Genomic DNA, 25278 nt, shown 5'->3' with positions numbered 1-25278 from the left:
GTTTGTCATTCTGCATCATTCACTGAGGCCGCTTTCTGGAGCCTTCTAGGGTTCAAATAGACCTGGTTATAGCCCCCATGAAGACTTGATAGCTACATCTTCTTGCTCAACGCCCTCGATTCTTGACGCAAACGCATCCTGCTTCTCTCAGTCAGCCATCAGTCAGTCATCCTGTCTTCGATCCCATCTCCAGTCATGGGTTCCGCAGCCTATCACGACTTCAACGCCGACGGCTGCGGCGTCGACGACGTTCCCAGGTTCAGCCTCTCTCACTCTCCTGAGAGCCTCAAGACTGCCACCACTCCAGGCACCCCAGACGACCTCCAGAGCGAGTTTGGCGATATCATCGCTGCTGCTCAAAGCTCTTCTGCCTCTGCTTCTGCTTCTGCTGCCAGAGCCACCTCGGCCCTCAGAGTCTTCACCCATCGCCCCAACGACTCCATGTCGTCCATCAGCGACTTTGCCACGGCTGCCAACGGCCCCAAGCCCATGCTGGGCGCCGATATTCCTCGTTTCTGCAGCAACTTGGGCATAGGCAATCGTGCTGCTGCTCAGATCTGGGCACCGCCATCAGTGCCTCTCGACCACGGCGTTGCTGCTGCTGTCGAGAGACAGAATGCCGCGCACTTTCGATGGGGCTCGTTGGACGCTCACAGGAGCTTGGTTGCTGGCCATGGACATGAGAACCCATTGTCGCGTCTTCCGCCTTTCTTGGCCAACCAGCACCAGCTTCCTACCATCGTCGACAGCCCCATCAGCGTGACTCGTCCGTATGGCTCTGAGGCTGTTGCTTCTGCTCGTTCATACAGTTCCGAGACTGTTGCCTCTGAGAGACCGTTTCCTCGCCAGCCATTCACGCAGCCGAATGTGCTTCGCCAGTATCATCACGATAATCAAGGCCTTCCCGTGAGACGCTACATCCCTCCATCCAGCAAGAGCAACTCTTCTTTCGACCTCTCGGAGATCCAGGGTGCTCTGCTAAGCTCGACTGCTGCGTCCGAAATCGACGACACTCAGCCTCTTGGAATCGACATCCTCCGCCTGTCTCCTCCCCGAACTGACCCTATCCGACAGCCCATCCCTCCCCCTTCTACCGTCCAGGTTCCTCCCAATATCAACATCAACGCCCATGAACAGCCTCATGGCTTTTTGCCCATGCAAGCGGTAATGCAACAAACTCCCCCCGGAGTCTTCACCCACGAAGCCTGCGGCGACGGCTTCGGTTTGTCCAAGTTCTCGACTCGATATCACGGCATGCACACCGAAACCAACGCCAGCGCCGAACATCTCGCTCCCGAGCAAAACTGCGCTCTTTGGCTCACCAACCTGCCCCCCGGAGTGTCTACCCACGAGCTCCTCACCGCCATCCGCAACGTCGGCCGCGTCTGGTGCAGCTACGTCAACTACCCCGACTACGTGACCCATCAGACCGCCGCCGCAAAAGTCGTCTTCTTCACCCCCGAGGCCGCCCAGTCGCTCCTCAGCGTCTCCTGGACCCGCGGCCTCTACATCCAGGGCTACCGCGTCAAGGTCTCGCACAACCGCATCAAGTACGGCAGCCACGCCATCACGGGCAAGATGTCGCGGTGTCTCATCATCACGGGCCACGCGGACTTTGTCAACGAGGCCAGCCTGAGCAAGTTCTTCAAGGACCGCTTCATTTACCAGGTCGACGAGGTGGTTGAGCTGATCAAGGCCGGAGGACGGGCTGTTGTGGAGTTCAAGTTTGGAAGCTATCGCTGCCAGTCGCAGATGGGCAAGATGTCCCTGGAGAAGGATCGTCCTGCTGGTTTTGAGAAGGTTGAGTTTGGAGACGACCCTTGCGAGGTTGGCGATACCATGTCGTCGTATGGAATTGCCGCGGAGAGAATCCAAGGCAGAGGTCTTTGAATCACCAAAGTGTGAAGTTTGGCCCGCTTGGGTACCTATGCATAGATGTTTTTGAAGGAATATGGTTTGGAATGAACGATCATGGAAATGTTTTCTCTATTTTTCTTTTCTTTTATGTTTAGCAACGACGACGACTTCCTCAGGGTAGACATTGCTCTAATCAATGACTTTGTTGGTTTACAGGTTGGATGATGGTGGATTTTTCTTTTATCTTGCTCGACAGGACATCAGACATCAAGTTCGCAAGGACTTATCAGGAAGGACAGGAAACTCGGATGTTTTATTAGGTTGCTCCGACGCTATTTAGCACACACAACTCGTCAGATTACATTACATGTACTCAATGTATGAAAGTAAATCCCCATTAGACACAAAGATCTCATTGCGCCCGTCCACCAAACCCTCCCAGCCATGACGTTCTCTTTGCCCTTTGTCTCTTCTCAACCTTCTCTTGCTGATCCCTTTCTTGCGCTCTCTTAACCATATCAGCCTGTAACAGCATCACCTTCTCGTCCATCTGGCTCTCCGTCAGCCATCCTCTGCCTCCATCCGGCGCCGTATCCTTGTCTTGAACACCACTATAACTTCCTTGGCCGATTCCCAGCAAGATACTCAGCCCCTCTGCTTTTTTCATCAACCACTCGCCATGCACCAATCCGTCTCTCCAGTGCGGCGGCAGGACTTTGTAGCCCAGATACGCGCCAAGAAGAGCGCCCGCAAAGCAAGCGTTCGTATCGGCGTCGCCGCCTTGCATAATGAGATTGGTGATGAGCGGCTCGAAGATGGTTTTCTGTGCTGAAAGACGGCTCTCAGGAGCTGCGAGGGCTCTCATGGCAAGGCGGAGGAGGTGGATGCCAGAGCCAAAAGTCTTGTATGTGTATCCGATTTTGTACATGTCGTCGAGCTCAAGCTCAGTGAGATTGCCGACTTTGACATGTCTGTTGAGCTCTTCCAGATCCAGCTCTGGATCCCCCTTGCAGCTGGAGTCCTTTTCTATTTGGCGCAGCCGATACGTGGGAAACCACTCGATGGCCTTGTTGACAATATCGTCAATGTGTTCTTCGTTGTATATCTCCTGCCGTAACAGTCCCCTGATCAGTGCCGTTCCGAGGGCACATGAAATGATGCACCGTGGGTCGGCATGTGTAATAACAGAGTAGTCGGCAGCAATCTGGAACGTTTCGTCGAGTGATTTGTGAATGCACATGAGGCCTAGCGGATGTGTTCTCATGATGCTTCCATTGGGCGCAAGTTCGCAATTGGCATTCCGCCAGTGTATCCTCGCAGTCTCTTCCGGATATTCCAGGAACGTCTTGCTCCTCACAATGGAACCAACAGTTCGGCCCAAGCCCAATGGCAATGTATCCAGCGCGCGGAGCCCCATTCTGACCCAAATGTGTAGGCGAGATGCAAAGTCTTTGGTGCTCATTTCCTTGCCGTCTGAATGGAGATACGACAGCAAGATACACATGGCGTGATCGGTGTCGTCTGTCCATTCTCCTGGCACGTTGGGGTCGCGATGCGCGTCTCGACGAAAGGGAGTGGCTTCAGATCGAGGACAAAGAGTGAATTTTTGGGATAGATATGAGAGGCGAGCTGTTTCTCCGGAGAGGAACTCTGTGTATAGCCCTATGGCATCGCCCAGGGCTGATCCGAAAAGACAGCCGACGATGCGATCATGCATCGTCTCTCTAGCCAGTGCTTCGAGAGCATGTTGTGATAGTGGCAATAACGTCGTCATTGTAAGAGCTGTAAATGGGTAGAAGAGAATGGACTAGATAGTAATGTTGTTTGATGAGAATTTGAACATCTTTATAAGTAAACACGAGACAGAGCTGCCCAACCATCGTCGCAGCGTCACAACAGGAGGGCCCAACTATCGCGGCACAGCCTCCTTCAGCCGCGACACTAAGACGCCAGTCAATGCATTTTGATTCGCAGAAAGGACAAATAGTCACCTCAACTGCCGGTAAGGTTAAATACTAGGCAGACCTGCCAAGAATTCAGGTGAGATCCAGACATCTCGTGATGCGATGTGACTTGTCGTGGCAATTTGCCGTTTGCTCATGCCCCTGCGCTTGGTGCCTGGATCCGCGTTGCCAGGTTCTCTCCGAAAGGCCCACCTCAGCACCAGGCAACCAGGGGTTTGCAGATTCAATACATCGCATGCAACCAGTGAGAGATTGAAATGATCTTTATTATTAATTAGTTGCTCTTCTCTGTCGCTCTTGGTGAAGTCGTCAATCGAAAAGCAAATCGGCCGTGCAAATGGTATATATCTGTAATATCAACAGCCCTCAGCCCCAAACTCAAACCAAACATCAAAGATGAACTACTTCCACTATTACTCCATCTCATCCATCTCTCCCTCCAAGAAAACCTCATGTCCACTACCGTCATGCATTCCCATCGCAGTCCCACACGCCAAAGCCGACATGGCTGCAACTCCCCACCAACCCCAGGCCACCATGCCGATATCCAGGCCGTAGCCGTACCACCAGCCTCCAATCACGGGCCCGACTGTCCGGAACAGCGCAGATACGCTCTGTCCTAAGCCGTGAATGGTGCCTAGAACGCTCGGGTGCGGGCTGCAGTTGTTGAGCAAGATGATGCTCGCTGGGAGTGTGAATGTGCGCGCCATTACCTGGAGAAACAGGACAACGATGATTCCAACCCAGATGAAGCCTCCCGACGCGGGCTCAGGAGGCTGAGACCAAGAAGGTAGAATTGAGAGGTAGGGGGCGACAAAGTATGCAACTGGGAAGAGAAACAGGAACCACTGAAAGGATCTCATCGTGCCGAGACGGGCTTGGACGGGAGGATATAAAGTCACTTGCAGCAGCATCCCCAGCGATCCTAGAAAAGACGTCGCAACGCCAACTGTCGACGCAGGCATTCCCAGTCCACCGGTGAACAAAAGAGGGAGATATCGGCGCAAATGTTCAGATCCCTCTGAGCTTCTCTTCTGTGGGTTAAGATATCGAGGTGTCGACAAGAACAACGACCACATATTGCCAAAGGCACCGAGATGGAAGTCATAAAAGGCGCCAGTCAGCAGCGTAAACAAGACGTTTCGCGTCCAAAGTCGGCGGAAGGGAAGCCGGTTTAGGGACGGTGCAGGCTTCTCTGCTGGGATATGCTTGTCTTGGAAATTCTCCATGGCACGATCTTCCCAGGCAGGAACGCGAGCATAATCGTCGGTTTGATGGCTACCGAAAATGATGGCTTTAATCCAAGACCCAAAGTGGAGGCCAAGGTCAAACTTGTGTTGTCGTGATCTTGATGTCTATGGGAATGTCAGTCAAATCACCTTTGTCAAGCACATGTGCACTTCTCACCTCCTCCAAGAAGAGAAATACTATCACTGTCACAATAGACAAGCTGGCAGCATTGATGAGACTAGGCAATGCGTACGGATAGTCTCGTATCCACTGAAACCCAAAGACGGCCTTGTCTCCAAACAAACCAGGAAGCGTCTTGCTTGAGTCGGCCAACATTCCTCCCATGACTATACAAAACCATCATGTCAGTAAGCCAGCTCTGGGCATCTCGTTCAGTCTTGCTCACTTGGGCCTAAGATTCCCGCCACGTTGAAACTCATGGGGAGAATCAGAAATGCTCGAGATTGGTACTTTTTCTCCTTTGTGATTTCGGCAATCATTGTTCGACTATCGTTTCCAGCTTCTTCGTCAGCCATCTCTTTACACACAGCGACTCACTTCTTTCCCCGTAAAATAAGCAACTCACATTATACCCACGGTCCCGTTGATAGCACCGCCAAAAACCCTCCAAAACGCCGCCCAAAAGAAAGTCGTCGCAAAGCCATAGCCCAGACACGATATCGCCGTCCCAGCAAGTCCAATTACCAGCACCCACTTACGACCACACCAACTTGCATCAGCAGCCTTGCCCCATAGAATGGCCGTCATCACCTGGGCACCAGTGAAGCATCCCTGAAGGACTCCCGCCTGCTGAGAAATTTGGGCATCTGAAAGAGAGTCGTCAAAGGCTTTGAGTTGATAAAAGACGTATGCCTGGAGAGACGCGACCTGCAGGAAATCGACAAATCGTGAGAGGAAGAGAATGAGGAGCTGGTCTTTTCGAGGAAGAGACATCCATGTCACTGGACCCGAGGAAGTTTTGGCCTGCGTCTTCTCCATGGGTGTCGCTGGAGTGAGCGGCCGCTGCGACTCAAAGTCATAGCTGGAGTGGCTGATGACATCGTCTACCTCGTCGAGAGTTGGGATCGACCGTTCATCTGGAAGCCATGTTCCATCTGGCTGATCTTGTGTCTTTCGTGGTCGGATGGGGTCTAGAAGCACGGTCGAGGTAAAATCGTTGCTGGAGGACCTGGCATGCGAAGACGCCATGACAAGGTAAGTTTCGCCAATTTAAGAGACAAAGGAAAAGAAGCCACGAAATGAACGGCGTAGAAGAAAATTCAGTGTTATAAGACACAAAGAATAGAAAAAATTTCACTGCAAAAGAAATTGATAATTATTACAAAGTTGAAAGAAATTGATGGGCAAGAAGTGACGATGATACTGGGAAGAGAATCTTGAGTGACTGCATGATGCAGGAAAGATGTGACGACACTGCATCGGGGCCGAAACACTCCGATTTCCGCTCAACTTCGCTTCCTTATTTCCCTTTTTTCCATCTTCTAATCAGAAAAAAGTAGGTCTGCAGCAGCTTTACTCGCCAAAGTCGAAGCATACGACGCGCAACTTGCTGTATAAGGGAACCAGGAGGAAGATCATCCGCAAACGCATGGATACATGATTTGATGATGGAGGCAATTCCGTTTCGCAAGGCAAAGAGAAAGTGGCGGCTGGGATGGGTTTAAAAGTCTTGGCATTCAACCTCGAGAGAATTGAAGCTCCACTGGTTCAGCTTTCTGCGGACATTAACAGAGCATCAAGGGGATGGCGTGTGAGGCCCTTCGGCAGAGAGGGAGTATGTGCAGTACGTAGTGGTGCTGATCACTTTGTCTTCGGACTATCGGTGATATTCAGGTGTCCAGTATTGTCTAGAAAGAGATATTCTGACAATAAACTCTTCTTTTTCTTCCACAGTTACAAAGGCGACGATCCGAAGCCTAACAGGGCGTGTGAGAGGTTGAAATGGGGCGTTTACATATTCCAGCGCTTCACAGTTTGGGAAAATGATGATCAGGGGCACCACGTGTGGATAAGAATAGTGTCCCTCTATCTATGTAGTCAGGAGACGTGAAAATCGTCATTAGCAACGGAAGAAGTTTAACAGCCAATCACTCTTTACTCTTTCATGCATAGGCTGCTTCTCGAATTAGAACGGAATGGCGGCTTATCATTGTGGGTAACAGAGAGTTCTCAAGATATAACCCATATATCATATCAACGCACCAACACGTGGGCTAAGCAACAAATGCAAAACGGCTACATGGGCAGCACTTTCAAGCTGATCAAATTATGTCTCCTAGTATGTGAAACAAAGAAAAATGAAATGGTATCCATTCTGCCGCGTAAGCTGTCGTTGTGGAAATGCCGATCTCTTTGTGGCGACAATACAGTGCGGAACTCGGGCGCCGACGAGCCGGCGGTTTTTCTTGATGGTGGATCATCTTGATACAGCAAAACGGGGAAATAGAAGAGATGGTTGGCTGGTATACCACTGTATTGTTGTTGCTTTTTATTCCGTCCCTGATGATCATTCTTGGCATTGACGATCAACACCAGCCGCGGCCATGAGAGTGCCGGTATCTATTTGGCCAGATGACGTTGTCCTTTGGTCTTTAGAAAGGGTTGTCCGAGTTATATCTCCAAGGCTATTCAAATAGCTGAAGATAACTGGTCATAGTAGTATCAATAGCAAAGCCCTTTCTAGACAATAGACTCAGATTCAATGAATGAATTGTAGAAAAAGATGACGTGTCCCAGAACATCTAACTCGTTCCCCGTCGCCGTTCAAACACTACTCACGATATCTTAAACCGGAATCCATAATAGTTATGGATCACTTCCCTGTAACATAGCCCCAGTAAGGTGGACATGAGGAGCTACGAAAACAGGAGCATTCCCTCTAGATTGAAAATTCTCAAACTGTGTATACAGACAAGTATACAACATGATTAGAAGACCCGTTCGTACCATGGCCAGTGAGTTGATACTGGGTTCTATGATTAGCAGGCGGCAATTCGAGTTCGATACCTGGTTACGATACAAGGCTCGGCTACACTGCTTTGTCTAGATCCCCCCCTAATGCTTAGATCTGCAACTGCAATATCCATTTGCCTGAAAGATAACCCATAACTTTCCCCATTTTGACATAGACCCTTGTTGATAGCGGTTTAGATATGCTCTCCTCTCATTATGTGTCGAGACATAAAATTTGCTACATCCCTCGATATCTGGAATAAATTACTCGCCGTTCATTCATTAAACGTCCATCTCTCAGTTGTCTTTCTTTAATCGTTTGACAAGCGTCCTTCGTTATAACATCTCGCTCCTTGCCATACAACAACGCTCGTTTATAATACATTATATTTACAGAGACTGCATAATATACAATATTCAGGATGGCGTATTCTTCCAAGTACACCTCTCGTCCTCGGACGGACATCTTTACCAGCGACACTGATATCAACCGCCGCAAACTCGGCCGTGTGGTGCCCATGAAAGTCCTCATTCTAGGCCTAGGACGCACCGGTACTGCTTGTATGTCTACTCCAGTTGAATCAAGTCTTCTATCCTAGTATCTTCGTCCACAAAGTATAATATGATCCATATCGCTAATTTCAAGAAGCCATGCGAGCCGCTATGAAACAACTCGGCTATGTAGACACATACCACATGATGAACACCTCCATCGAAAACCCTCCAGATGCCCTCATGTGGATGGACGCTCTCTGCGCCAAATACGACAAGCAAGGCAAGCCCTTCACCCGCGAAGACTGGGACCAGCTCCTCGGTACTTCGCAGGCCGTGTGCGACTGGCCAGCCATCGCCTTCGCCAAAGAACTCATCGAGGCCTATCCCGAAGCAAAAGTCGTCTTGACCAACCGAGACGTCGACTCGTGGCACGCTTCAACCATGAAGACGGTGTACTGGCGCGTGACGGACCAAGAGCTGCGCTGGCTCTCCAACTTTGACTGGGCGGCCAGCATGTACTATCCCATGCTAAAGAAGTTCTTCGACACCTTCTTTGAGGGCGACTTTCCGAACCGTGGCAAAGACGTCTTCCGGAAGCACTATGAAGAGGTCAGAAGCCTCGTGCCGAAAGATCGCCTGCTGGAGTATAGAGTCACCGATGGATGGGGGCCTCTCTGCGAGTTTTTGGGCGAGCCCATTCCCAAGGGATCTTCGTTCCCGAATGTCAACGACAACTCAGACTTTGTAACCCGATCTCGGCGTCGCAACCGTAACCAGATGAAGAATGTCGCATTTCGATACTTTGTCAACTTTATCATTTTTTTCGCCTTTCTGGTCATGCTCTATCGACTAGCAATGACATTGGGGCTTTTCTAAAGTAGCAGTTGAGTACATTTTGGTATCTTCGTGTATTAGAGTTCATTGCTTTCAATCGGGATTGGAGTTTGGGTTTTTTCAGTGAGTCCAAGAGACTGAATATCTGTTATAGAACGTATGCGGTGCCACATTGATGGCTCCAGGGGAGTTGGGGATTCTCTTATTTGTCATAGATAATTTATTATGTTTCATATCATGGTTTCTTTTGCATATACAACTCGTGATTTTCACATTCTCACGTATCTGGGAGACAAAACGAGACAGTATGAGTGAAAGTCAGCGAGTTATAGCAACTGAGTCAGTTCCTTGTCAGAGTTCCTTGCCTTCGTTATAAACTAATGAAGTTCTGCCGAGATCATATTACCAATAGAACTGCGTATCACAACAGCAATGGTGCAGTAAGTAATGGAGTAAATGTATAAACATATAAGATATATGATTGGGTGAAAACAGACCCAGGTACCTCTCAACAATGGTTGTAGGAGTTACCACCAGTGCACCTTTTGAGATCTGGCTATCTTGTTGGCATACCTTCAGCATGGAATTCGTTCACATATACATACTATCATTGAATAGGATCATGTCCTACACGATCATATACTGAATAGGATGTACCTTAAGAAGAGAGAAATAAGCATCATTCAAATAAACCATGATTTTCTTTTACAAGTACGTGATCTAACTCTCAAAACCATTAAGACTAATTACCGAATAAACAAGATAGCTAATATACCTTGACATAATAAGCTTGCATATCACTGTAAATATATATATTAACCATTATGTATGCAATTGACATAATAGCCTCGTCCCATTTTCTTGATCCTACTCATCTATACATAACACTCTCCACATAGTAGAACGCAGACTCACCTTTTCCGGTCAAGGAGTGGATTTTTCACACATATCCTTGTCAAACATGTTAACTCTAATGCACCAAGCCTTTGGAATTTGCAGCAGTCACAGGGTATCCATGAATAACAGCCATAGACCGATCATTCCTTTCGAACCCGGCTCGATAGCCGGTATCCCCTAGTTAGCAATTCCCGCGATATATCACATAGCAACCGGTTTGCAAGTATACCGATTCATCTCTCATATGATCAATACTATTGACTTTTTACAAACGATATATCATCGTCGGAATGCTACGGCTTTGGTAGATGGCCACGTTGAGAAATTTTGCTTACACGTGAACGTGCCGGGGCCCCCCGCGTCGTATGACTTCCCCTTCGGACAATTTCTGCTTCGGAGCGAGCCTAGTTCTCGAGATCTGATACCTTCTTCGCAAGGCTTATCACCATATCATACGATCCAAGCGGGATCGGTGACTACCGGGCCCTGTAAGGGCTGCTGCGCCAGATCACCTCACTTATCATGCGATCTCCCTACCAGGATAAAAAGGTCAGTGCAACAACAAATTCCCGGATCCAGCCGGCATCAACTATCTTGTTTAGCCATGCCCTTCACATGAGTGAAGTAGGGGGTTCCAATTAATTAATGCGGGATCCCCGTGGGAAAGAAAATTTCTTCTCGCGCGGAGGACCTCCTCCTTTACAACGTGCGTATCACCTCACTGTCAAAACAGGTTTCTTGTGCAGGCGTTAATCCCCGGCGTACTATTGGATTTTGTCTACGAGTAGGCCGTGTGACTACGGCAGTTCGTCTTGCAGGTTCTTGAATGGCTTCAGTCTGTGAAGCGGAGATGCCTCTGGATAGCCCTTTACTCACGCCTCGGGCACCCTTTTCTCCCACCCCTCAGATGATCTGAACTGCTGAAGTCATGCCATTTCAAGTAGTGAATGCTTAAAAACGTCACTATACTGACGATAAAGACATAGTCCTTCTGTCAAATCGGCATTGACGCCTGGACTTAATAATGGAGCGGATAAGCAGGCTATTGTTACTACTACACCAAATTATTAACGAATGCTAAAGTAGCATCGACAGCCACTCGTTCACCGGCTCTGTACGGAGTACCCTATCATTAATCGCAAATTTCCCCGTGGGATCTCCTAAGATGTGGTTTCATATGGCGTTAGAGAATTAGGCCATGGATCGTTAAACGCTTCTTGTTAATTATGCCGTATAATGCAACATTAGTCCGATATCACAACACTACACCACTTATGCTTTATCCTCATTGGAGAACTTCAAGACATGGCCAATGGATGTATACATATGAATTTGCCCGGCAGAAGCATGTTAAGACTTTACAGTCTTGAGCTTGCCTAACGCGATGAATGGAGTAGCCTCTAGACGTGGTTTCATCGCCATCAATGCACTAATACGCTCTCTCCAGATTCCACCAGACCACATTTCATGAAGTAGCCCATAAGCGAGATTTCGTCATGGACCATTGTAATTGTTTTATTCGCGTATCACCAAATGAGTGAGGTTTTATCCCATAGTACGGAGTAGTTATCGCTTTGTGGTAGGTAACTTTGTATCGTCCCGCCGGCGTAATACGTGAGCGAACTCTTCCCCATCCAGTCGCTGATCCCATAATCTTCAAAGCATAACAGAGTTCAGGCCACTCGGCCTTTCTTTCCCTTGCCAAGGGAAGCCCCAATGGATAATGGCTGACTTGGCACAAAGGGGCGATCAGTAAGAAAAGAGGAACGTTATGTCATGTTAGAGTCCTCCATAGTAGTCAGCCATTAACCGACAGCCGTTGAGTTGCCACCAGTCAACAATTAGCTTCCCACTCAGGACCACAGCTCCAAACGTATGACGCCTCTAATCAGGAACTAGGCTCTTGGAAAACAAAGCACTGGATATCTGCACTGAGTAATTCTCCATGTTAATCGCGATCTACCATCTACCCCGCCGTCGCCGTCTTGTTGCTTTTACTTCAGTGGCGTTGGACTTCGACCCGGACCTGGGAAGTAAACTGCCACCAGTCTGGGCAATTCGGTATCTCCAGATTGCTATCCATCAATTAACGAGCAGAATTGGGATTAAGCGAAGGGAGCTCTGGCCACCTCTTGATTATCCCGAGAGAGCTCTTCTCTCACACAGCCCTGGAAGGCTGTGGCTTCTCGTTGCCGGCGTGCGCCATCTCGAAGCTCTAGCTCTCGGCGAATCCTCAGCTCTGTTCCTCAGACGCCAGGAATCATCATAGCTACTAAAGAAAGCAGTTTATTGAACTATGGGTGCCTCTTTTCGAATAGTTAGTACTCCGTAGTTTGAGGCGTACTATTCCAGGGTAGGTCATTGTCCTGCTGAACGGCGTCATTTGGATTCTCGAACATGATATCAGCTTCCATGTCAGCAGCTTGTTTGGCATTACCGAAACTCAAACCAATGTAGCGCTTCAGAACGGATGATCTTATTAATTGATTGCTAACGGCGTCCCCTTTCAGCTTTAACCCGTCAACTGCAAGGGGGCTCATAGTTTAGACGCAATCCGCACACTTAGACGTCATATGCTGTTGGATCATCCAAGCCCAAGCCCACGGCCAAGCCCACGAGCCTGGAAGGAAAGTTATTTCCTCTCCCCTTCTTTTGCTTACACGTCAACGTCTCCCTTTGCGTGCTCAGACATCGCCCGGCCCGATACAAACGTAGCAAACACATTCCAGAGAATCAATCCGTGTGAACATCGGATTCTCCGGCCCCACATTCCCGATCTCCGTCGTCCGTGTCTCGCTGTATTCCGAGACGGGCAACAGTCTGGAACCAGGGGGAGAGCGCAGAACGCGGCAAAGCCATGTCAAGTGAGCAGGGACAAATCCACAGCCGGAAAAAGAAAAATCTCGGCAGCAGAAAAAAGAAAGGGAAAATTTGACTGGGTCATGCACACTCGAAACAATGGACAGCTGAGCTATCGACAGGGCGGATGCACTAAGGCAGCTAGTGGAAACTGTGATTTCCATCCTGCACCTAGCGGCCGCAATGGAGTTGGAAAAGGCGGCATTACCGGTGCGGCTCATGAAGAAAAGGTGACGCCGTCACAGAGGCTCGTACGCACCCGTAAGCAGTCTAAATCCAGAGCAGAGCGCTTGCTCGTGCTGCTCAGTGAGACTGTGGCCCCGGCGAGATGCCGAGATGAGTGGCGTGCCCTGGGCCTGGATGACTTGCAGGCAGCCGCAGGGACTAGCTATGCATGAGCCTCCTCGTCCGCATCGCCTTTTTGCCTCCTGGCGTTTCTCCAGGCGCCAGTGGCAGGTTGAGTAGCAGTGTTGGGCTGCTCAATATTGATCCTTGGCTTTATTGGCCATCAGACGTTCCTAAAAACAACATGTTGTGGTTGTGGATGCCTGCTTGTAGCCCTGTTTATGCGGTACCGCCATGTGGTTGTCTCACTTTTTCTTGGGAGCGGCAGGGAGGCAAACGAAAATTTGGTTCGAGGGCATGACCCTGTGCACATGTACTGTAGTGTGATGGCACTGGCAGTATGCAGGGTTGCTGCAGGCAGAAGACTAGCAGTGGTCAAACTCTACACGTACGAGTTTAGCAACCGGTTTGATGAGCGAGACATTGTTGGCGGCTGGAGAGCTGCATGTCTGTGTAATGGTGGTTAGTCTGCCCAGTTAGACAAGGCGGACTCCAGACTCCGCATCGGCTCATCCGCCATCGGTGTCTATCGATCTCTTGCAGTCGATTGAGAAGGAAAGAGAAAGACTGAAAGAAAGAAAAAACAGGTATTGTATCAGGTATGTGGATCACTTGATATGCAGACTGTACTGTTGCTTTCATCATCCACCGCGATCGATCAACCCGTTTGAAGATCCATGCTTGCTGTTTCGCCTCAAGTAAACTACCCTGATGGGATATATGATAAATGGCGAGACAATCATCAGTCGATCTACGACTTGGTAGCCCTGCTGACAAAGGCCGGTTAGAAAGTTGGTTCGCGAACCTCCAGCCGCCGTCATCTCTCCCGAAACTTGGCCCTAGGATGGTACGCAGACGGCGTTGCTCAGCTGAGGGCCGTTTTGCCACGATACTGCAAAGCCACCACTTGAGAGATAGTGGGCGGCACCTCATTGGATCCCGAAGCCGCTTTTCCACTTGCCTTGTGTTGCTCCCGGTTTTACCAGATCCAATCATCCAACGCCTTGTTTGGCTCTAGTGCGTGCGGTTGTAAGAGGAATCAGAAGCTGCTGGAATAGCGTGTTTTCCCCCTTTCTCTGATATCGGGACCAGGCAGGGGGCAGGATAGGAACTGCCTCTTGGTAGATTTGGCCTCAGGCCACCAGAAAAAAAATCAATCTTGATGTCACACTGATGGATTCGAGCCAGGGCCAATGCCATGTCGGAACCATCCTAAGCGGAATATGCTCCGTGGACCCAGGCGAAAGGGCTGGTAGGCAATCTATTGAAAGTGCACACATGGGCTCGTAACACTGCTAGCAGCTGTGTAGACTCCGTACTAGTTGGTTCCAGCACCTTGTAAATAGAAACTGGACCAAGTTGGGGCCTGGAGGGATGGAGCATGTGAGCAGGTAGTGGCAGTCAATGGCAAATTACCTGGGTGGAGGTCAAGAGGTATAGGGTATGTGTCGGCGGCAGAACGAAACATGGCTCCAAGTTTGGCATGAGTCTGGTATGAGATGAGTCCAGACAAAATGGCCACTTGGTACTCGTACATTGACACGTAATGAGTAGAGTAGCACAAAGCCGCTGGAGTTTGTCATGTTAAGCGCCTGCCTGTTTCACTCTCTTCAAGACAGCAGAAATGGCCACATACGAGTAGCCCTGCATATCATCTTGGACATGCTTGTTGCACTCTGAGCCGGACGAAGAAGCTCGATCGAAAAACCATGAAGCCATCGGTTATCAGTCCGTCCACAGTGATGGATCGCCGTGCGGATCGCAATGCAAGGCCAAAGGTTCGCTGGCCAGTTGCCAGGGATCCGCAGCAAAGCCGAGAGCCCGTGCTCTGTCGTCCATGCAAGTAGACACACTCGCTCTGCTGCCAACTTGCACTTGGAGAGTGTCATGGTCATGGTCCATGGATGGCCGGTGGCACGGCAGGATGAGATCGGCGGATCCCAGCAGTGAAAGGATTCCCATTCACGCCGAGTCAAAAGCAAGCACAGGCCACGCAACAAGGACAGGCCCGGCTCCAGAGGCCAGATCCAGGTCTTGCGTTCCCAGGGATGCTATTCCGAAGCCGGCTAGAAGCGGGCCATCCGTTGTGACATGGCGTAGAGAGAAACTAGAGAGAAAAAGAACCCCGGTCGAGAGGCAGGGCGAATGGCGAATGTCGCAGAAGGGAAAAAAAAGGGGACTGAGACGGGTTGATTCAGAGATGTAGAACAAAACAGCAGACCGCCTGTTTGTGCCGCCCCGTACTGGGTACATATGATACGTGCGGATAGCGGATTTGTCGCACGGACCGTATTCGTATGTGTAGTAGTCTGGACTTGCAAGCGGAGAATCAACGGCCGCAGACTGTGTACGTGGCCAGGCACGTGTACAAGTACCTCGTATCCCTTGCGTCGTTAGCGGGCCAATGACAGCGCCTGGACGGCCCGTCCTTCGCCCAGGGTTCTATCAAGATCTAGACAAACTCTATCGAGTCACGACGTGGACAAAGACCTGCGAGGATCGAATGACTAACTACAGCAACACCAGTGAATTGTGTGTTTGGGGGCATCACGCGGCCGTTCATCTCCGAGACAAGAGGCCACCGAGAGGGAAAAGCAAGCGCCGGGGATGTTTCGAGGCCTTGCCGTGAAGATGGATGGATGGGTGGATGATGGGCGAAATGATGGATGGATGGACAGATGCAACGGGCAGAGATGATGATGCAGCCCCCGAATAATAAACAACATCAGCAAAAACAGCAACAGCCACAACAACAGCAACAAGCAGCAAGTCACACCCCCTTGCTCTTCTGCTCCAACACAATCGAAACAAATCGAATCATCAGGGCCATTGGACCCTCTTGGCCTCACACTGATGGACGAGCAGACAAGCCACCAGCCCTCCATCTCTGCCGCAATGCTGCTGGAAAGCGTCGTGAAAATCAGTCAATCTGCAGGCCGGTACCAACGGCGGCTGCCAAGTGCATCAGGTTGACTGCGCAATATCCCACTTCTGCTTCTCAGTGCCCTTCTATTGGACGCCTCCTTCTTCAACCTCATACATATCATGGACGCAGCACGAGCAAATGCAACCGCAACGGGCCCCGGAGAACAGAGAACAGCCTCACTGTTTGGCCTAGAGGGTGGGCCCGACCTCTGTCTGCCCTCGTCGACTTGAGATTGCTCCAACGGAAAACAAGGCTGGGGCCAAACATTGCATAATTGATCCAAGCCAGACAAGCCAGCGTCGGGTGGGGGACCTGCTGTGACTGTGGCGGGTGATTGGTCTGCTTCCTGCGTCTTCAAAGTGCCTGGCATCACGTCCCAATCAGACGACAACGCCACAGGCGGATGCAAGCCTCCGCTTTTGGCCAGCGCCCTGTGGTCCCTTCATCGGCTGAGCAGTTGGCTCATCTCTGCTGCGGGCGATATTGGCCACGTTTACTCCGTGCTCACACGGGCTCGGTTGCCGCTGGCTCTTCTGCTACTGGGGTGTTTAGTTCAGCACGGCACAGGACCGAGCGAGAGGACGAGTACAGGACAGTAGACAGCAGGACGGTGGCGACACTTCTACGGCTCAGGCTCGTTCGTTGTTACGGAGTACAGTGCAATGCACACTCCAGCGGATTCTGGCCACGCTCGCTCGCTTCCAACCCAAAGGACAGTGTCGATGCTTATCCCCCTTTGGCTGGGCTTGCCTTCATCCAACGGCGTCCACGTCCACTAGACCGCCAGCGCAGAGGGACATCGTGATGCCAACGCCGGCCGAGTTGTCGACCACATGGCGCCTAAGTATTATTAGCAGCTGCATTGCATTCCTCAGAATTGCCATTGGCCGACTCTTGCTGTGTTTCCCGCTCTTATTTGGCCAGACAAACGCTGGCACAGGTTGATCTGGAAACCTCACACTCCTGAATCCTACTGTCTGACCGGCAGCGTCTGCACACAACACAAACACTCCCGACGTGGCGATTCATACTGTGCTGGCAAAGCACTGCAGCGCCGTGCCAGGGTGTGGACTTGGGTCCGCATACCACTCGACCAGTCACGTAGCAGCAGCCATCACCATCCATCTCCTGCATTACTCCTCAAGGCTGGCCTTGCTATTGGTTTGCGGTGGCCATCAATATCACCATCGATGGGGAATGCAATGCACAGATGCATTGTACAGCGGAGATGGCACAGTGTCAACTGAATGCTACGCACCCACGGCTCGTCCACCTTTTTTTCCTCCTTGTTCTTCCTGTCCATGCCGCCATGTTACTGTTTTGGTTGCAGGTGGCAGAGAGTGCTGCAATGCAGCTTTCCTACCCACTGAACTGATGCTGGCCCAATCTCTTACGACGCTTGCTGTCAACTCGAATGGCCGCTTGCAGTCATTGATCTACACAAGCAGCCATCCCCCGCTCCAAGTGAGGTGGACGGTGAACTGGGCTACGCGAGGTACAGGTAGCAGTAGCCTCTGTGTCAGAATGACTATTGATCACAGCCAAAGCGATAGGCAGGCAGGCGGGCAGGCAGCATTGCTTCATGCATTTCGGTCTGGCTTGCTGCCTGTTACCCACCAGAACGCCCTGGAGTGAGGGTCAGCGTGTTGTTGTGCGTACTCGTACGTACGGGTATAGACAGACACCAAACAAAATGGAGAAGCCAAGTAAACGGGGCTCGGCCAGTGAGCGAGCGCATTGACTGCTGCCATTGCTCCAGCAGCCTGAAGTGGGAGCGAGACGAGGACCCGGCGCTTTCGTAGGTATCGACTACTCAACAGAAATCAGCTGCTAGCAGCGAGCAGCGGAGTACACCGGTACTAAGTCACCTCCCGTCTCTTTCATTTTCGTTATTCGCCTCCGCCACGGGCTCAGTGGCCTGACAAGATTCATCCGTCCCATTCCAGTACGTTGTACCGTACTGTAAGTGTAGTCACACTCAGTTGGCCCAAGAGAGCATGGCCAGACGGGCGAGTCAAGCCTTTCCCTATTGACTTTCTCACACTCACTCACAGAACGGAAATGTCATGCCAGTCACGCGGCCGACCATGACGCTTTTGCCAGGCAGTGAAGCGGGTGGGTGGTGGGAAAAGCACGCCAGCCAGTCAAGTCGAGCTGTGCAAGTGGCACGGCCTGGTTGATGAGAAGGGTGTTGACCTGCTGTGGCCCGCCGCAGATCCGACGTCCTCGCCCCATTACGGCGGTTCAACCTTTTGACTGTGACACCGTCGAAGCCGACTGGATCGGGGGGGCTGGAATCGCCTAGCTGTTTTCCTTTGGCCACCATGTTGACGTTGTGTGTGGGACCAAGGGTCGCTAGTGCAAGCCGAGCAGAAGGGGGTGTGTTGTGTGAGGGAGGGCGAGCAAGCGGATGACACACAAGTCACAGCGAACCGCTTCATTTGGTGTGTCAGAGTATGCTCGCTCTCGTATATTGCTCAGCGTCGCGCTATGATCCCTGCCTCGTTAGTCTGGTGCCCACCTAAGGCTGTCGACGAACCTTGCAGCGCTGGTTAAGAATAGCTGGCACATTAGCCCCCCCCCTGGCCGCCTAAGACAACGCCCATGCCATTCATCTCTTCCAACAGGACCAGGGTCTGATGAGCTTTCCACAGGTGGGTCTCTTGGGTGTGGATGCTCCGCGCAATTCGCAGGGCCCCGAGACGAGAGAAACGGGTACGTCTTGTTCTGGGGTCTGAACACTCGCCCGCCTCGCTCTCTAAGGTCTAGTCACAGATCCACGCCGTGGCCAAGGTCCGGTTTGATATCTACCTCTTGTTGCCCACTCTCGGCCGAGGGTCAATTACACGCATCACCACGTTCACGACATTCCTTCAACGCTCATCTTCCTCTCTCACCTCAATTCAAGTTTTCTTTCTGGATTCCAGGACTCCAGGACCCGTCTCACACCTCTCATACTATTATCCATTATTAGTCCGGTACCCTCGACACCCCGAAGCCGTTGACAATTCAACGCCGTTCTTGACCCGTTCGTTCGGCCGTTCGAGAACTTTTTCCTTTGCTGTATGCGGCTGCTTCTGGTATCCCATTGGAACTTCGGCCTGTGATTTATACGGGACCTCCACGCCCCGTCGACAACTTCCAAAGGAAAACAAACCCAATCAACTCACTCCGTCCAAAGGATCCTTTTCTTTCTTTTTTCTTTAATTCTTTTTTGTTAATCTAATCCTCTTGCACACTTCCATCTTCGGATCTGGTACTTGACCTGAACCCTTGAGGACCACCGAACCTTTTGGAGAGCCCCCTACCAAAGTCGCTTAACATGCAGCACCATGCCCCGTATGGATATCCCACTCCCCCGGCCTCTCCCGCGTACGACAACCCCAAGTGCAACGTCCAACAGCCCTTTGCGACACGCACTTTCCAGCCCCGATGTGTACCCCTTGCCCCAGAGCAGCGTTTAGGACGTCTTCTCGAGGGTAAGCTCCAGCTAACAGATATCCTTGGTACCGGCGCATATGGCGTCGTCTACACTGCCCTGGATATCAATACTGGAGCTCGGTATGCTGTAAAGTGCCTGAGCAAGTACAATGCCGACGGAACACCACTGGAACGCCGCCAGATTGCCTACCAGCAGCGAGAGATTCGCCTGCACTACCACGCATCGGCGCACCCTAACGTGGTGTCCATGTTGAAGATTGTCGATGACCCTGACTGCATCTATGTTATTCTAGAGTACTGCCCTGAGGGTGACCTCTTCTTGAATATCACTGAGCGCGGCCAGTACGTTGGTAAGGATGAACTCTCTAAGAAGGTGTTCCTTCAGATCCTGGATGCCGTTGAGCACTGCCACAACTTGGGCATCTACCACCGGGACCTCAAGCCTGAGAACATTCTCGTCACCGACAATGGAGAGACCGTCAAGCTGGCCGACTTTGGACTTGCTACCAGTGAGGACCGCTCCGAGGACTACGGATGCGGCTCAACCTTTTACATGAGCCCAGGTAAATATAAACAACCACTTCATGAACACGACAACAAGATGCAATTGGCTAACAGAAATCAACTTGGCAGAGTGCTTGGACCCTTCCGCGAGAAAGCCCTACTACATGTGTGCCCCCAATGATGTCTGGAGTCTGGGAGTCATCCTAGTTAACTTGACTTGCGGACGCAACCCATGGAAGCAGGCTTCCTTTCAAGACTCCACCTACCGCGCATATGTTCGCTCCCAGGACTTTCTTAAGACTATCCTCCCGTTGACTGACGAGCTCAATGACATTTTGGGCCGCATCTTCAATCCCAACCCCGAGCACCGGGTGACTCTCTCTGAGCTGCGTAACAGGATCATTGCTTGTTCCCAGTTCACCGTGCCAGCAGTGCCCACCATGACTCTGCCCACGCCCACCTCTACCCAAGACCAATACGTTTCCAACGAGGACGCCATAGTCGATGACTATGACTGCGACTCGCCCCTCTCGCCTGTTTCGACGTCGTCCAATGAAGGCTCGCTCATCTCGAGCGTGTCGACCATTGATGACTTTGACAACGATGATGAGGATGAAGACTTCATGGCAGACCAGCAGGACTTGCCTCGGGAGTACATTCCCCAAACCTACGAGCCAGAGGAATTTTGCGAGCAGCAGCAGCAGCAGCCCGTGTATCACGGCCACGAGTTCGTTCCACAGCAGTACACTGGCCCTGTACCCGTGCCTGTTCTGCATGCTCCCATTGTTCCCGTTCCTGTGGTGGCAGCGCCCATACAACATCTGCCCTGCCAGCAAGTCCCGGTTCCTATTCAGGCACCTATTCCTGTGCAGCCTGCTTGCCAACCCAAATCCTTCTTCCCTCTATGGGAAGTGGTCAAATACGTTCAGCAGGTGCCAATGATGCAGCACCCTGTGCCTTTTCACCAACAGGTGTCTTTCTTATCATCCCTTCCTGGCTGCTACTAAAGACCAACACTCTGGCGAGGCCAAGTCAACATTGTAATACTTGTTGGCCTCCGTCACAAAACCCTTTTTTCTTTTTTATCTTTGGCTTCATTGAACATAATGTTACCGCTACCTTTATACCGGCCTCACAGAACCAAGGCTTGAAGCCAAAGAGCCGATCTTACATCTTTTTTTAATGCTATACGCATCCGGAACAAAACGGGAAAAAAAGGCGTCTTGACAATTATTACAGCGACAAAATTGGACACCTCATTTTGGAGTGTCAAAAGCCTAATATTCGATTCACAACTTGTATCTATCAACATCTTTTCCTTTTCTTTTTACGATTCGCCTTTGCCGCACTGGATTTTTCCTTTATAGCGGGGAGTTTTTTGTTCTCTTTTTTTTTTAATCTACAGGATGAGGAGTTTGGGAAGCGTGTCCTTCGTATCAGAGGCATCAGTACCGGCGCAAAGAAATTTGTATGGAGAGAAGACCGCATACAACGCAGTGGCTTTTTGATTTGTTTGGGAAGAATGAAAGACGGGGAGTTTTTTGCGAATTTTTTTGATGGAAATGAGAAGGAAACGACGCTTGACGAAAAAAACACCCTGATTATGAGAAGGCTCGCTTTGAAGCTGGATCTACTACGCATTCATTCGTTACTGGGACGGCAAAGGAAGAATTCCGGTTGTCTTTTTTCTTTCTTTTTGTTTTACGGTGGACTTGGGAAAGACTTTTGGGATGGGAGAACTTGCAAGACTCGGCTCCTGATTTTGGTGTTCTGTTTGTGAGAGATCACACAAAGATAGAAGATTTTGGGCCTCAATAGCCCTCGCGGACCTGCTAAAAATTGCTGCCGCAACACGTTTTAACTAAGAAGAGAAGAAGGCCGGCTTCTTAGCCACTGCCTTCAAAAACCAAATATACGTTTTATCAGACATCAATTACATAGTTTCCAATTCTTTGTGATTTGACTTCATTCTTGGTTCTACTCAGCGATGTTCACATTCGAAGTGAGTACCCCCCTTCAATTTACTTCGACTATTCTACAGCCTACTGCTCCGTATACTCATATGCACTCAGACGGCAATGGTTTGGGAGACTAACTACCTGAAACGGGGACAAGATACTAGCCATGGGTGGCATCTTGGATGACGCTGAGCATCGACGATGAAAGCGAACGATGGGCAGCCAATGTCACTCATTCTACCTGACCCAAACACTACCGTGACTCTTTGAATGGAAATGGAGTAACATGTGGTGCCAACGCCAGCGAGCCAGTTCATCCCCTGAGCTAGTGGCCGCAGGTTCCGGGACCCAGTCACAGATTGACAAGATACAAGGCCATAGAAAGAACGCGCCATTTTTGGAGTAAAAGGCAAGGCAAGGGGGTGAGGGGAGCAAAAACACGCATTAGTCAACCTCAAGTCTCATGGGTCTGGTCTTGGTCTATCGGTAGTCCTACGGCTGGGGACTGTGCGTGTGTGCTCATGAGATGGAGATGGAAGTAGTGGGGAACGGAGCGAAGAAGAAAGAGGGGACCGTGTGTTTGATTCTAATCGTGGACTTAGGCGTGGCGCCAGTCTATTCTTTCTCATTCTATCTCAGTCCCGTTTGGAAGAGATGGAAGATGTGGATGACGCCAAGGACAAGTTGAAGGCTACGATAGACGAATACTAGCGTAATCCATTTGGATGTGGAGGCTGACGGGATTCTAGGTGCTTTGTTTGGAGAACGTGACAGTTAGTGGATGGGGGCCATTGCCACTAGCAAGTATGTGTGTGTCTGAAGCAATACAGTAGGGAAGAAGGGCAAAAAGAGGAGAAAGAGTGTTTGGGTGTGTCTAGCTAGCCCAAGGTTAGGTAGGAAAGGCAGAAATTGGCTTTCTCGGTTCTTCCTGGCTCGATGTGACGCTGTGGGGTGGGAGGAGCCGAAGTTCGAACATGGATTGGTGATGAAAAATGGCCACTTGGACGAGGCGGGATTAGTCGAGGAGCAGTGGGCAGAGGGGGATGGATGGGAAGGATGAGATGGGCTACTATTCGAGGAGATTGCAGATGATGATGATGATGTGAGCGAGGAGCCAATGGCTTGGATAGGCGTCGATGCGTGTGGAGATGGGCCAAGTAGCAGCTTTTGATATCCGGGCAGTGTTGGATGGATCATAGAAAGAGGAGGGTCTCGACTGTGTAAGGGAAGAGCTTCTACTGGCTTAGACGGGAGCGCCTGTTTCATTCGGGCATAGACTTGGAGAAAAGCTGCTTGATGCTTGATGAGGTGGTGTGGTGAGGTGGTATTCTTGCTGCAAGGCAGGGGTTGAAGAGCTGCAGACGAGCAATCAACGACAACTTGTTTCGTCCTAGCATCAGGTAGCGTCGATGCGGGAAACGAATGGGATTGGAGCAAGACGGGCTTGCAGGAAGCGAGGCAGAGAGACGGAGATTGGGAAGCTTTGCCCATAACAAGCTAAAGGGAGAGAGTGGCATGAGAATGAGGAAGAAAAAGGTGTGGCGAGGACTTGTGCCTAGCGCCTCTGAGCGAGCACATGCATGAGATGAGAGGGGCCAGTTGGTCCTCCTCTTGTTTGTTTGTTATCCTGGGCCTGACAAATGGGATTGGCGGAAGGGCGAGATTTTGGGTGTGAGGCGGCAGACGGTGATTGGGGCGATTTGGGCAGCTCTGCCAAGGGTTGGGTTCATTAAAATACGTGTTAGTGATGAAGCTCTCCATGATGGGACTCGGAATGGCGGGCGGATGCGGTCATGGGCTTTTGGAGATTGGCTTTTTGGTGGGCCGAGACGGCATCTAACTGGAGATTTGAAGGGGATTTGGGCTATCAATTATGCAGGACTGGTTGATTCTGATTTGATGGCCGAGACGAAACTTGTCTGGAAACTTGATTCGGGGAACAAAGAAGATTGCCCAACGATCGGTTGCTTTTCTTTCTCTCTGTGTCTAAGATGTACGTCGGCGGCAGGGCGAGCACAGTAGCCAGAAAGCAAGGGGATGGACTTTTGACGCAGACGTACAGAGGAAAAAAGATGCAGGGAGCGTCATCCTCCCGCAAAAGAGTCATAGACATTTTGATCCATCCTGGCTTGGGAACCCGGCCTTTTGCTTTTTTTGCCCCAGAGTATTGGGATCCCAAGGCTGAAGGCTCCGTCCCGAATACCTGAGCTGCCCTGCCCTGCCCTGGCTTGTTTCCCATGTTTAGAGGCGTCATCAGACAGGAATAGTGTGTAAGCCCAGCTAGCTTTTCATCGAAGTCTGGCCTGGGGTTTGTTTTTAGTGGTAGAGGGGAATAACAAGGTAACGCGTGTTTGTGTTAGAGGCAGGGCGAAGGAGGATTTTAGTGGCTGGGGGAAAAGCTAGCAGGCATTGATTGTTATTTTTTCAAGCCGCTGCCGAGTCATCATCTTGCATGGGGTTTCTTTTGTGGGTGATAAGGAAAAGGAAGCAATGCCTACAGGTCCTCGTACTGTATGCAGCATGGCATGTAAGAGGAGTGAGGGATTGGGGCTGTGGTTGCTTCTTTTTCTGGCCCTCCAGGGCTATATCCTGGGATCCTGGGGAACCCTTGGCAAGCCGTGTTTTCTGCCTTGATGATGATGTTTGATTCCAGGTCAACGGGACTAACACAATGTGGCTGCAAAGAGAAACAAGAAGGCGTCATGATGGGATTCTCATTCTCCCTTGGCCGGTGTCATCCAGAGCTGCAAAGTGTAAGCCGGCTCTGTTCCGGTAGCGCCATCTCTCCCCTCTCATCTTTACTGGCTCCTACAGTAGGCTACCGGTCAGCCGTTTTACGCCAAGGCATGATTATCATTATCACAGCACGAAACAATCACAGTCAACCAAACCAAACGAAGAGAAACAGACACCCCCCGTTGTGTGATAGAACCTCACGGGACCATGAGACACGGCAGCATGGGTGAACTAGCAAGGTCGGTCTCTGCATCGGTCT

At 50.7% G+C, this 25278-nt stretch overlaps 5 protein-coding genes across 5 annotated transcripts; 3 read left to right on the top strand and 2 right to left on the bottom strand.

Moving 5' to 3' along the window:
• Positions 1 to 195: 195 nt before the first annotated feature.
• Positions 196 to 1890, top strand: T069G_07599 (uncharacterized protein; the record flags this gene model as incomplete). The annotated part of the gene is made up of 1 exon (XM_056174809.1): positions 196 to 1890. One exon carries the CDS (start codon positions 196 to 198, stop codon positions 1888 to 1890), a length of 1695 nt encoding a protein of 564 aa, XP_056028388.1.
• A 379-nt stretch (positions 1891 to 2269) lies between these two features.
• On the bottom strand, positions 2270 to 3631 carry T069G_07598 (ADP-ribosylglycohydrolase domain-containing protein; the record flags this gene model as incomplete). The annotated part of the gene is made up of 1 exon (XM_056174808.1): positions 2270 to 3631. The coding sequence occupies one exon, from the start codon at positions 3629 to 3631 to the stop codon at positions 2270 to 2272; it is 1362 nt and encodes a 453-aa protein (XP_056028387.1).
• A 603-nt stretch (positions 3632 to 4234) lies between these two features.
• Positions 4235 to 6260, bottom strand: T069G_07597 (major facilitator superfamily domain-containing protein; the record flags this gene model as incomplete). Its single annotated transcript, XM_056174807.1, has 4 exons — positions 4235 to 5176; positions 5229 to 5398; positions 5458 to 5558; positions 5638 to 6260. 4 exons carry the CDS (start codon positions 6258 to 6260, stop codon positions 4235 to 4237), a joined length of 1836 nt encoding a protein of 611 aa, XP_056028386.1.
• Positions 6261 to 8446: 2186 nt separating this feature from the next.
• T069G_07596 (uncharacterized protein) lies at positions 8447 to 9395 on the top strand (the record flags this gene model as incomplete). The annotated part of the gene is made up of 2 exons (XM_056174806.1): positions 8447 to 8585; positions 8674 to 9395. The coding sequence occupies 2 exons, from the start codon at positions 8447 to 8449 to the stop codon at positions 9393 to 9395; spliced, it is 861 nt and encodes a 286-aa protein (XP_056028385.1).
• Positions 9396 to 19702: 10307 nt separating this feature from the next.
• On the top strand, positions 19703 to 21332 carry T069G_07595 (protein kinase domain-containing protein; the record flags this gene model as incomplete). Its single annotated transcript, XM_056174805.1, has 2 exons — positions 19703 to 20384; positions 20455 to 21332. 2 exons carry the CDS (start codon positions 19703 to 19705, stop codon positions 21330 to 21332), a joined length of 1560 nt encoding a protein of 519 aa, XP_056028384.1.
• Positions 21333 to 25278: the final 3946 nt, after the last annotated feature.

The sequence above is a fragment of the Trichoderma breve genome, chromosome 4 (assembly GCF_028502605.1).
Source record: "Trichoderma breve strain T069 chromosome 4, whole genome shotgun sequence".
NCBI classification, from domain to species: Eukaryota; Fungi; Ascomycota; class Sordariomycetes; order Hypocreales; family Hypocreaceae; genus Trichoderma; species Trichoderma breve.
The sequence above is the reverse complement of the archived record's forward strand: the minus strand, read 5'-3'. Positions and strand labels throughout refer to the sequence as shown.